The sequence below is a fragment of the Stegodyphus dumicola genome, chromosome 5 (assembly GCF_044657685.1).
Source record: "Stegodyphus dumicola isolate Sdum_Otavi_A_Nest chromosome 5, ASM4465768v1".
NCBI classification, from domain to species: domain Eukaryota; kingdom Metazoa; phylum Arthropoda; class Arachnida; order Araneae; family Eresidae; genus Stegodyphus; species Stegodyphus dumicola.
In genome coordinates, this window is record NC_140772.1 from 89,046,124 (window position 1) to 89,060,488 (window position 14,365).

At 31.1% G+C, this 14,365-nt stretch overlaps 1 protein-coding gene across 3 annotated transcripts in view; it reads left to right on the forward strand.

Annotated features, from left to right (window-relative positions):
* LOC118181836 (cell adhesion molecule Dscam1-like) overlaps positions 1 to 14,365 on the forward strand; it is a 1,419,238-nt gene that overhangs the window by 1,348,822 nt on the left and 56,051 nt on the right. For all 3 annotated transcript variants that reach the window (XM_085816859.1, XM_085816860.1, XM_085816861.1), the window contains exon 17: positions 8,036 to 8,106. In XM_085816859.1, coding sequence (XP_085672985.1) covers positions 8,036 to 8,106 — 71 coding nt within the window. The remainder of the gene's footprint in view (positions 1 to 8,035; positions 8,107 to 14,365) is intronic.

The following is a 14,365-nucleotide window of genomic DNA, read 5'->3' on the forward strand; positions in this document are numbered from 1 at the left end:
ATACATTCTTGAATTGTATAACTTCAATGATAAAGAAAATATTGTTAGAAAATCAAATAAAAACTCGCTATAAATTTTCAACTTTTATTTAAAGAAATCTGTATTACAAACCAAAAAAAAATTTTACAAAATCGGAGAGAAACGGATTTTTAGCATTTTTATAGTTGACTAAAATTCTTGTTCGCTAGTTTTTCTGTTAGTCTTGGAAACAGAAATATTTGTCGTTATCATCATTGGGTCTTCCTTAAAAGAAACATTTTTTTTCTGTAACTTTAATTTTCTGTCTTGAATCAGTTTCTGATATTTTTTATTTTGAGCAAGATTTTCCGATTTTTTGGTAAGCATATCAGTTTCTGCTTTTAATGAACCACAAAGCCTACCAGTGTTATGTAATCGAATTCGATGTTAGACTTAAAATTAATCTGAGTTAACTTGTCATCCATCTTAATTAACTTTTAATTTATCATACAGCACTGCATTGTTCACTTTGTACATGTTCTATAATTCTGTAAGGCTTAGCACTTCCTGCAGGCATATATTCTTACTTTTCTTTAAGAAATTAATGAGACTTTTTTCTTCTAAGGGAGTTGATAAATTCGAATATTTTAGAAACAGTTTCCTCAGGAATTGCGTGTTTCTGTTTTGTATGTTTTCCTTTAGGTCTAGCGAGGCTTTTCCGTCAGCGGCTAAAGCTTCCGTTATTTTTTAACCCGATTTTTTATGACTGCCTGGAATGAAGCAAATGCATTTGTACAAACTTGCACATTATTAATTTGCAAGTCTTGGAAGCACTGTATTCGATAAAAGTAAGACGTATTGTGTGAAGATCCCTTATTTCCCAAAGGAGAACGTTGGCCTATCCCAGGCAAAAACGATATAAAACCTGCGAGGTAATAATTTTGAGTATTATAATTCTCCAATTCATTAGAAGCTTTGACAATTCGCTTTTTAGAGGGGGTGCTATCACAAATCCAAAAATATTTGAAACATCTTGCGCTTACAGTCAGGTTTTTAGCTCATGCGCGGTTGCTCTTAAAATTTTCATAACACCGCGATTTATTCTTGTTTTCTTCTTGACACAGAATGCTACTTATCCCCTACGCTTTGTTTGGTTCTCAATTTTTCAGAAATGGTTTGATTCGCAAATTTATATTACGGAACATCAGGGTTACGCTACTTACCCATCACTGATCAAGTAAGAGATGGCCTAGATTTGCTGTACATTTAAAGGTCATAAATCCATCAAACTGCACTCTCTAGCTGTACCAAGATATGGGTCTCATATCCGATCACAACTTACAACGTTTCTCACGTGTTATTAAATGCTATACTTTGCAAACGAACGACGAATTCCTTGCTGACACTCTCTTTTTTTCTGATTTTCTGAGGTAAAGAACTGAAGGACTGGTAAAGTATTGCACTGCCAAAAGGGATTAGAAAGAACAACAGTTCTAAATTAGTTTATTTCATTTTCTGCTTGCTTAGGAAACTTGAATTTGCATATATGTTTATTATATATTTGCAAATTTATTGATTTATTTATTGAATATTTACTTAACTTCCTATATTTATATTTGTGTGAATGTATACGCATATATATATATATATATATATATATCCGTATGTATGTATGTATGATTAATTAATTTAATTATTTTATAAATGGATTAACGTTTTCAGTCTCAATGGTTTAGTTCGACGAAACGTGTCTATGTCATGCCTATGTCATTAGCTTAATTGGAGATTTCAGGCACTTTTAATAAGATCTGTCTGAAACCTCGAATTGCCAAGTTATTTCTATTTTTTGTATATAATTCCTCTATTTTTAAAATGTTTAGGGTTTTTCAAGAGGACCAAATTTGATTTTATTGTATACGTTTTTAATTTTTTTTTAGTATTTTTAAAGTACCAATTTTGAATTTGTTGTATTTTTTTTTTTTTTTTTTAAATTTTGTAATGTTTCCAGTAGGTTTTTCACGTAAAATTTTACTGCTTTCATTTAGTGTAATTATTTTTACTTGGTATTACTTGTAAACTTTATGATTAGCTGCATGAAATGTACTTTAAAGCTTTAGCTAATTTTAACTGTCCTTTTCATTTCAATCTTATATATGTATACAAGGTGTGACAAAAAAAAGAGACTGGTCCAATAAATCATTGTACTTACAGAATCAGTTTTCCGTGACATTATCACCTTCAAAATAGTTCCCTTGAGGATTCACACACTTCTGCATTCATTGCTGCCATTGTTGGTAACAATTCTGGAACGAGGTTTTTCGAAGCCCTTCAGGAGATTCTTCGTTTTTGCCTGAACCTCTTCAGTTGAGGTAAAATGGCTTCCTTTAAGTAAGATTTAACTTTAGGAAATAAAAAAAGTCGCATGGAGCCAAATCAGGCGGATAAGTAGGATGCCCCATCACAGTAATGTTTTTGCTGGTCAGAAACTGTTTGACACACATAGGGCCGTGTGAACGGGTGCATTGAACTGGTACAACAGCCATCCATCATTCCACAACTGTGGCCTTTTTTCCCCTAGTTTTTTCACATAGTCAGTTTAGCACTTCTATATAGTAGTACTGATTAACAGTCTGACCATTGGGAACCCATTTAATCATGATGAACGTCCGCGCCAAGCACGTTCATCATCTTCCACACTGACCCTTTCTTCGGAAGACCGCTTATGCCATTCAAACACACGTGTATGAGATAAAGTTTCTCATCTCCATAAGCCGTAGGGTTTTCCTTGTTTTGCATAACAAATTTATTTTAAGTTTGGTTTCCTGTTCTCAACTTCCCCTCACATTCTCTCGCCAGAATGTAAATTTAAAGTGAATTGCTATTTAAACGTGTGAATATCTCAGTTTTTTTCAGAGCGTGTTTCACTAGCTAAGCGCACGTTTCATTGTCATTTCGCGGTCACGCTAGTAAGCCTCTTGACCATATCAGATTAGTATCACGCCGGTTAGATTTCTATGAGTCCACCTCTTAGGCGTAAATTTAAGTGCGTTCTTTCACTATTTATTTCAGGTTTGACTTGTATTATATTCTACGTTTTAATTCCCACCGCAAGTGGACGGTGTTTTTGTAACGCACGAAGTCCGTGCCTTTCTGTTAAATTAGTTTGAATTAATAAAAGATTATTTTTCACCCTTTCTTCTGTGCTGGTAATTTATTCACGCCTATGCGAGAATTCACAAAGTTCATTGTAGAATCTAATTTAATTTATGTGGAATAACAGAGATCGGTTAACATTTGAAATGTTTCCTTCTCTTATATATACATACATATGAATACGTAACAGAAAGCAATACCGGCTGAACACATATTATTCTTGTCAAATTAATCTTGTCGTGTCATATTATTCTTGTCTTTTTCTTGTGCTGGTTAACTCAAACATACTATACAACCAAATTGGTGCAAAACATGCGACTGCTCTTAACAATTATATTTACGTTTTTTTTTTTTTTTTTTTTTTTTTTTTTCCTAACATCATTAGGACAATAATTGTAGACAGAAAGTTAAACACAAACATATTGGCAGGACAACCAGAGGGAGCAGGTATGCGAAATTCCTGATATGAAAACTTTCTTCAGAGTACCGTGTTTAATAGAAAATAATTCCCCTATTACATTTTAGAATAAATTTTAAGAAATAAGATCTTCCTTCTCATTGTGCAATTTTGTTTATTAAAATATATGGCTATAAAAGAGCCCATCAAGTTTTAGAGCAAAATTAAAGCAAGAAACTTTGGGTTTTAATTTCGAGAAAATACGGTAAATAATTTTTGCTTTGTCATCATTCTGACAAGCTGCTAAAGATTTTGGCTTGAAAATGTTAGTAATATTATTGGCTGAAGTGTTATGTAAGTACCTGCGTCTTAAGCATAATGCGCGAATAAAGTGAGAAGGAATAATTTTGAAATTACGCTTTTTGGAGAGATAAGCATGTTACAGATTTTAGGACAGAAATAGAAACTTTTGAAAACTAAAGGAAACTGATGGGGTTATTGCAAATTAAAATTAGTACCTTGTCTTAGTCATTTTTTTATCTAAAATACACACGTATAAATACATTTTACATGCATTTTTGGCCGGAAATGCAAGAATGACACATTAGCTTTTAGTTTCAGAAATTTATGAAATAAAGGAATATAAAATTTGATACAAAAGTAAATAATTGTACAAGACCATTTATTCATCAAATCATGTATAAGATTATATACTGCACACTGTGGAAGGTAATAGGTGCACAATCTGGCTTTACAAAATGATGTTTGCTTTAATATTCTTCCTAATCATCGGGAATGTTTTTTCAGAGACAGTGGTCCTAAGTGACAGTCTTTAAAGGCGATAAGGGTAACAACGGCAGGATGTTTTCCCAATGTATCTTTGGTTTGATTTGAAAAACACATGACATATTGCTGTACAACGTGGTTATTTCATAACCAAACAGTTTAGATATGCGCAAATCCTTCCATCTACTTTGAAGACCTGTCTCCTTATTTAAGTTATATCTTAATGGGCCAAAGATCTATAGTATATAGATTAAATTTTCAGCTACTTGTTCGCTAAGGATGTATTCTACGTATCTATGCATTCGTTTTTCTAAAGTTATTTGTTATGTGTAAGAATAACTTGTGAAGACAGTGGAAGTCAAACCTCTGAAACGCATTCCTAACAATTTTCAGATAATGTCGGGTTTAGTTTGAAATGTAGAGCATAATGCATTCAAAACTGTCTTTCAATTTTATTACAAGACTGGTGTGTTACAGAAATATTTAATGGACATTTTCGTCAAAATAGTATAAATATTGTTTATATTTTTTTTTTACCTTCGAAACGAAAAAAATGATAAAGGTATTAATTATTTTGAAATATATTTTATATTATTTATCTATGCTGTAGTTTATTCTGGGGAAAAAAAGAAAAAAAAAATGTAATGACATGAATCACTGAAATAAATAAATGCAATTTATGTAATTACATTTTTAAAGAAAATATTGCGGCTGTCTATCGTCTGACTGAGAATTCTTATCATTTACTATTATTTGAACTTATCACTTGATATTATTTGAGGCAGATGGCGATCATATTCCATTATGAATCGTGATCTAATAGAAACTTGTCGGAGTGCGTAACTACATTATTATTATTACTATTATTATTTTTACGGAAGTACGTATGAATCACAATGAAATACAGTACAGAAAAATAAGCAGTAAAGAAAAAATTAAAAAAAAAATTGTGAAGGATTGCATTAATTTACAATTACCAAAAATAAATGTGCAAAAACAGTCAAAGGCACATCTATAACAAATAAATTTGTAAAAATCTGGAGAAAATCTGAATATTGATGCAGTAGAACTCACTTATAACGAACCCTGGTTTAATGAGGAAATCAGAAATACTTGGTTGTTAAGATATTAAGTCTACGAAAGCATAATTCTCTTTTATTGAGGAAACCCTGGTTGTGGCGAACAATATTTTTGTGACTCATAAAATTTCTGTGGACTTCCACCTGTCCACTAGGAAAAATTCTTTTAACAGCCCGAAGTCAATCGAAAGTTAGTGATAAATCATAAATCGTGTGAACACATGATGGCGGCCTTCTATCTCTATCTTGTGCACCGTGCCGTGATCTTCTGGTATGCACGTACGAGAACAACACACAACGACCTTGAGGAGACGAACAGACACGACGGAGGGTGCTGATTGGACGGAAGTTTACTCTCTGTAGGAGTGGGAGGGTAGGACCGTTGCGTTGTGATCATTCTATTTTCTTTGATCTACATTCGCATAGTAGGCTCAGCAAATTTTAGCTTGCGATGTCGAAATGTAAACATTTATCAGGAGACTAAAAAGTGAGGATTTTATTGGAGTTAGAGGATGCCATAAAAAGTTCCAAAATCTCCAAAAAATTTAGCTGTTTCATTGCTAAAGCACAAGAAAAAGTTAGTGGATACGTTCGATCAAAATAAGAATAACTGTAAACGTTTAAATAAATGTGCTTAAGAAGATTTGGGAGCAGCAAAAAGATAGAAATCTTTGTTGTGGTTACAAGAGAGGTTTTAAGGGCTACAATTACATTAGAGATAGTTTCACATACTTGTATTCACTCTCCCATTTTCCTGTCGCATGTAATGTTTTAAAAGGGATAGGTATTGTTTGTTATATTAAATGGTGTCTCAAGAAACGAGATATTTTTGACATACAACCATTGCGTAAATGCGAATGATACTCGTATATAACTACGAAGGTATTTAAAAAAATTGCTTATGCAATTTTAGCAATGGATAAGTATATATTTTTAACAGTAATCTGTGTAAAGCTATTGGTAACTGCTATTTAAAGGCTTATGATTTCGGATTTTTGCATTAAAAAAGAGAAAAACAAAAACACAGCAATATCTCAGAAAATAAAGAGGGAGTTAAGAATGAGAATATTCATTTAAAAAAGAAAAGAAAGTCTGAACGGATTCAGATTTTAACTTCGCGCATAGGATTGCTTAACGCTTTTACAAGCTTTCGCTCAGCATCGTAGGTTACCAATCTGCTTTTAGACTCATTCTTGCTACCACAATGTTTTTGCCTTTTTAGCTCTATTGCTAAGCATCCAAATTTTTCACACGACAAAAAATTCAAGATCAGAATAGGTGTGTATCATTTGTTCTGTATGAGCTGTGCATCTTGAGTATTTAAAAAAGCATATCTTTAGAATTCCCGATAATGTGTTACGGGTTGTCATACATTTTTCTTTTATATTCGCAATATTATTTCGTTGAAAGCGGACCGGTCAGCGGCCTAAAAGAGTTAACATGAAAAGTAAAAAAATAAAAAAAATATATTATGATTTAATGAGTTTAGCTAGTTTCATTTAATAAAAATATTTAATGTTTCTAGTTTTTATTTAAATCAATCAGATTAAAAAGTAGAAAACACGTTTTTAGGAACAGCGTTTACTGCTTTTTAATTACTTGGTTTTCTACTTATTAATAGATAGATTAAATTTGAAAGTTAGATATCTTCCGTTTTACTGAATGGCAACACACTGATGCGTAGAAATAATACATATTCGACGCAATATCTTACATTTCGTCTGATGGCAACAGTCCGGCGCCCTGGAGATAAAAAAGCTTTATTTCGAACTGTGCTCCCACTTTTCGCTTTTAAATTGCTGAGATTCTTTAAAAAAATTTGTACAAAACCTGAAATAATTTTTAAAAATATCGAAATTCAAAATTTGGTCTTCTTGGTGTTGAAATTCGGTGGAGGACTATGTGTATTAAAAATTCTGTGCCTTTATTAGCCGAAGCTTTTTCTCAATGCAAGGAACATACATATGTACTTTATTAGCCCAGAAGGGCTATTACTTTTGTTTTGGCATTTTGGGTTGATTCACTATAAAAGTATAAATCACTTTTCAAATTGTTGCCAGCGAATATTACAGCCCTGCATTATGTTTAAAGAAATTAAATAATGAAGAATCTGCAGGTATGTATGTATGTTTCTCGGATTGTAAATAAACAACAGTACCTAGAAACATCAAATTTTGAATAAAGTAGTCCTCCGCTCGAATATGGGCACCTGGAAGCCTAAATTTGGAGTTTGTTTTATTCTCTATTTCTTGCTTTCTAAAATTTTAACGACTTTTTGATTAACAAATTCAACGATTTCAAAGCGTTCCATTAGGTAGCGTGCATCTTTCCAAGCACGGATATTTTACGCGCGAGGTTTCTTTACATTTCTTAATGGTATTATGTTGGTAGCGTAGCAACGCAAAGACGTTACAGTGTCTAACAGTATTTTACGTCGAATGACTTTGAATGTCTGTATCACTTTTGAAATCACGTTTGGAATCCTTCGTGAAAAAAAGTCTAATAAAAGTCTGAAAGCTTTCAGATTTTTAATTATTATTATTATTATTTTTTGTAATACATTGCGATAACATTTGGTGGCAACCATTTCGAACGTGATCCATACAAAAAAGTGTTTTTGCCAAAAATCCCCAATATTCACTCATTAACATTCTCTTTTCAGCGCCGTCTGGCTCTCCACGAGAGGTTCAAGTTCATTCTACAGGCGCCCAATCTATGAAAGTATCCTGGAAGGTAAAAGCAAATATTTCTATTATAATTGATCTCAGTAGTTTTTAGGTGAATATTTATTTAAATGTGGACTTCTAATTCATTTTCTATATACTAGCCTACACATCAAATTTTCTTTGTATTTTGAGAGGATTTTTATTCGAGGCTGTTGTACTCTTATTCAACCTTTTTAATATATATTCGATAAAAGAATGATGATGATAGAGAAAAGAAAGAAGCATAAGATCTCTTGACCACATCTTTCTTTATTTTCGCTTCTTTCGAAGTAAAGGACGTAATGTAATCGGGAAAAATTTCGGTTATCAGATTTCGACGGAAATATCTATTTTGACAGTTATCGAATCCATTTCGACAATTTTTGCGTGACCTCTGTACATACGGAACAAAATAAGACTCTTTTTTCCATTGCAAAAGGGATTCAATATGGAATTTTTCGTGACGTTTGTACGTACATAGGTATATATTCGTTTTCGAATAACTCAAAAACGATTAGCCGTACAACGTTGAAATTTTGTGTATGTGACTGACATACACAAAATTTCAACTAGAAGGTGACTTCTCTTTCTCATTGCAATTGGCATTGCCAAAAGTATATATGTGTATATACACCCATGCTCCTTGCCCAGATTAAAAGTACTTATCCGCTGTGTATTTTCGCAATCGCTGGTCGTAGTTATATACTTCCGAATACAGAGGTGTTTTAACCAATTAACGATAGCGTAATTTTCAAGGAAACATTAAAAAAAGTGCCTATCTTTTATTTAAGGAAATCGTTTAAAAATAAGTTTATGAATAATATATGCATTCATAATTTATTTTGGAATTGTTTTTAGCTTGAAATAAAAAAAATAATTAAAAAAAAATTAACTTTACAGCAAACCCAGCAATCAAGGTGAAGAAATAGATTGTTATTAATCTTTTTGGGTGTTTGTTTTGGAATTTCCGGCTTGGAAAATTCACATTCACGAGAACTAGAGGGCGAAACCTGATCCCGTAATTTTTAACGGAAGCGAGAAGGAAGGGGCTAAATAACGAAGATATTGATGATTTGGTAATGTGAAATTTTAAAAAATAATGCATTTTCAACAAATAACGGAATCCAAAGTTTAACGCTGTCTCCCGATTCCTATATTTATATTTTAGAATATGGACTTTAGATATTAAGGTATGTTTTAAAATAGACTATTTTTAAATAGGAATATTTTAGAATATTTAATATGTTTTAAAATGTATATAAGGTCTTATATTCGTTATGAAAAAATAAAAAGTTTGACTCCCGTGCGACAAAATTTGATCGGAATATTTAATTTCAAAATCTGTATTTTTTATGTCATTTTCAACTTGCCGTCAGGGATCGGTTAATTAAATTAAAATAATTCGAGAAAAGAAGCTTAAATGAAGTGCAGCAAAGAACGCGTAAATTTATCAGGCGTACTAGGTAGTCATATAGTGTTCTCATCAGATTGTTTTATAGTTTGAATGTACGTATCCAGAATATTTCTGATGTAAAGAATGCAGGCAAGTCACTATATTCCAATATTAGTTTTTTAAAATAATATGTTTATTGAGACAAAACACTGCTTGCAGGCCGTGGAACTACACTGAAGTCTTTAAAACTTCTCAGATAAAAATATGACAATTTTATGGAATAAGGAGATTTCGAAGATTACATATGTAGGATTAGTTGCAATGCGTCACAGTTTTGCACAGCAAAATTCTCAGATTTCAGTTCTGGTGCTATGTCCTGAGTTTAAAAATACAACAAATACCAAGCAGTAAGTAATAGTTTTGGTTAAATTGCTTTAAAAATGTTAAAATAAAATAAATTAAATATTAATATAATACATTATCTCCGTAATAAACTACATTACTGCCCTGAAATCATGTTTTCTTATCATTGTGGTGCATGATATTGACTTCAGTAAATAATGGAATTCATAGTCACATGAAATTATGGTGGCACGTAGTTAACCCAAAATGCTACGAATACGGACACTGAATTAGGTCTTATTCAGATTCCTTAAATATAAATATGCATATAAATTACTAATATAATACTGCAAATTTGGATTTTGCAAGTTCTGCACGGAAAGGGAATTTCATGTCCCACACACACTCTCCCCATTATAAACTCAACCTTTGGATTGATTATTACAAATGAGACAGCTATATACTTATTGAGATTGTATAAAGGACATAAAATGAAATATGCAGGTGATTTACAACATTAGACTATACTTTATGCTTTGTAACTTATGAAAAATGTTTCAGAACAAATCGATATGACATATGCAATAATAATACTACAGGGAAATCGAAATACGATATCCCTATTCCCAAAATAAACTCTTCATTAGGAAGTAATGACATGGTACTTTGAGTCGTTACTTAAGTACCTCTTCGGGGAAAAGAGAAAGTTAAGCAAATCTGAAGGAAGCTATTGTTATGTCGAAATGGGAGATTAGGCAAAAATATATTTCCCCGGACAGGACATGACTGTTACTTAGAAGCTGAAGTAAATAGTGTTTAAACATGAAACATACGAAGAAGAGAAGTCTAACGCGGTGAAAATTTAGAAGACAATAAAATTAAGATGAGTTCCGGTAAAACAGAACGGACGTTGTAATGATACACATGAGACACGTCCTGTTTTGAAAGCATTCTAATATTCTTGTTTAGTTATAATGGTATAAATATTTTATGTATAACTGTAAACATATATATCTGAAACTTTAATTTTCTTTCCACTATAATAAAATGTTTTCTATTACAGCTGTTATGTATGCGTTCGTTGAATTTATTACCATCAAATACATAATATGGTTATATTAATATGCACTAACTCTGTTAATTTTGTCAGTATTAACAGAATAATAAATAATTTTATATTGGTTAATTAAATTCACACTCATTATAGTTAAAATGTAAATCTTACGCTAAACATATACCTTTTAATAATTAAATGTTCCAGCTCATATTAATGCTGAGAGCAAAATATAAATATGCATTATGCTATCTCTATATTTAGAACAGGTAGTATTAACACTTTCTAAAAGTAGTATTAAATAACAGTTTGCTGGTATTTACATGGATCTACAAACACGTAAATGCTATGAAGTGCTTATGAAGTCTAATATTTTGACTGCTCAGTATGTTCATATAATATAAGACTAGCAGGTAAGCCCACCAGATGAGCGGGCTGCAGCCAAAGCAAAACTTATATATCCTTATGTATATCTGAAAAGAAAATGTATAAAAACATTTAAGTATGAAGGAAATCAGTTAATTCTTTTCAAGCAACATCCAATTCGTAAATAATTTTTTGTTGCCAAACCAGGAAACAAAACGATTGACACTTCAGGTTAATACGTATGACGTCATGATTTAAATTTAATGTAATATAACACTTTTTCCTCAATAGCCATAAAAATAACAATTGTATCAGTTATCCTAACCCGAAGCAAAATAGTTGCCAACAGCAGCTACTTATTTAATAGTTGTTAAAACAGTTGACATTATCGAAACATTTTCGACTTACAATGACATTACATGCAGTCGCGTGCTCCCTTCAACGTCAGAATATACCTTATATAATAATGCATTTAATGTTTGGCAACGTTATATTTAGTTCCTATTTTGTAAAACTTACAAATTTTTTATTAATAAACTCTGCGATTTGAAAGCGAGCAGTGGCAACACTTTTCGAAATAAAGCAGATTTTTATTTCCAGCCCAAGAGATTGTTGCCACTCAGAAAAATGAGTGCGAAATTAGTGTTTTTAGAGTTTTTAATTAATTTTTCGGCTGATTGAATACGTAAGAAGATTAAAATGGTGAAAATAGCTTCCTACGAATTTTTGGAAACCATTTTTGGAAAACTCAAGCCCCGCCGTTCCGAAGGAGATGATGCCAGAAACAAACAGACAGACTTGCACAGATTTTAATAGTATAGTAGGTTCAACATGTCAACGTACAAGATTTTGCTTTTTAAATTCCAAAGGTGAGTTCATTAAACTAGAGCAGAAAACGAGAAGGAATATGCTTTTTTAATATGTTTTTTAAAATTGCAATATTTAAGTATTTTTTTAAAAATTGATTGACATTTTGAAAGAGCTGACATGTTTACAATATATATTATTTTGTTCATTTGTGAATGCCCAAATTTATTGAAATTAAGTGTTTCGTAAATTCTGCTAACCACTTAAAAGTCCGATCGCATAAAAAAAAGTCAAATAATTAACACAGAATTTTAGTTAAGCAAAACCTAAGGAAACATATTTTTCTTATTCATTGGATCTGGATGAGTTGATGTTTTAAAAACTTCCTGAAAAATGGAATTGTGAATAATTTTAATCCAATAAATAAAGCTTTAAAAATTAAATGCTGCGTATTAATTAACACAGATTCAATATCGCAGTTAAACAGGAAACGTATACCGTCCCATTTTAACTGGAAAAAATCTGAAAAGCAGTACTTGGAAATAGTTTTCCATAAACTTTTCTCTTTCTTTTGCTTACTACATTATAAGGTATGGATGCAATTTATTAAAAATAACTTTTTTCCATTTCTGCAATTTAGTTATTTAATGATGATATAAAAATAACTTTTTTCCATTTCTGCAATGTAGTTATTTAATGATCTGTCTTAGTTTACGTTTTTAAAATTCTTCGAAGATTCGTAATTATCCATATTTTAGAAGTGCAAAAACGTCTATTATAGTTGGTACCAAATATTTTAGGCTTGTATTGTAAGATTTATTATTTTATTATTATTTTTGCTAATGCTACAAGAATTCATTTGCCATTGAAATTCAAATATCTCAGTGAAAACATGCCTTCCGAAGTTTAATAATATTTTGCATAGCAACCTTCTTTCATAATGAATTTCACAAAACTTCAATAAACATTTTCTCCAATAAACATTTGAATTTAATCACCATATTATTTTGTGATCACTTCCAATAGATAGCTTCACGCTTACAGAGTCAGCCTTTTCTTAACGGGCTTAGTAATTTGGGGAAACATTTTAAAATCTTGACCTTCGGATGTCTTTTTTAAATCTCTTCTACACATATTACAATCTATAGAAGCATTCTCAACATTTCTTTGAAAATTGAATCTTTGAATTTTCTTCTGTAGGTAAACACATATCAAAATATATTAAGGCTTTCCTTTCTGCTCAGTTACTATCACAGCTTAGAGACATAAAATACTCAATTTTTCAAATGTTTCCTGAAGATTTGAAAAGTGGCATTTTTATTTATGAATTAATTATTTTACTCTTTGTTTATATTGTCTGAACCTTTGAAGTTCCGAGAGATGCAAGAAGTGTTCCTCTAGAACGACCTTTGCGATCGTACAATAACGCAACATTAAACGTACAATAACGCAACATTAAATAAACATTAAACTAAAACGAAACTTAAATGTTCTGCAGAACATAATAACGCATCCACGTATTATTATGTTCTGAAGAACAGAGCAATAGTGAAAGATGTAGCAATGTTGTGTGAGTTCCCAGAATTTATTTTGCAATAAAAAGTGTAATTTATCAAAAACAACGTCTTTTCTTTTATAATTAAATTATAATTATTACTTAAAAATTTGAACATATAGTAGGATATTTGGACAAAACATTTAGTTGTGAAGAAGTAGGAAACAATATTCATTCATTCATTCAAATTCCAAAAAAAAAAAAAAAAAATATTTATTGAGAAAAATAGGAACAAGTAATAGACTATGAATTCTATCTGCAGTTGTCGATAATATTAAGTGTATTTGCCTATTTCTTTAAGACAGCGTAGAATGGGACCTACCAAAGAATATATGTACTCATGGATATTTGTTTTCGAACATTCCTTATTTTTAGAAATTTTTATTCGTAAGTGTAAAGGATTATAATTTTGCTTATTTATAAGGCGTTACGAAAGGCTGTCTTACACTTAGAAAACTTATTTTAATTTTAAAAAACCGAAGCAGGTTATCAAATGCTGAAAAAAAGAATAAAATAAAATTGGGTAGAATTTTAATTCCGATATCAACTTCGTATTTTGGTAAGAGTGGCTTATTTTTATAGTCTTTGCTGATTAAAAGGCTCTCGTTTTATGTGTAAACCTTCACGGGTGAGGAATGAAAAAAATTCGTGTGATTGTTCCTACTTACCGTTTCCCATTGCATGAGGGAAAAAAAAACCCTCAGTCACACTCTCCTCCAAAATTTAAGAACAATATGTTTTTTGTGTCTAATTTTAGAATGAAGCAAAAT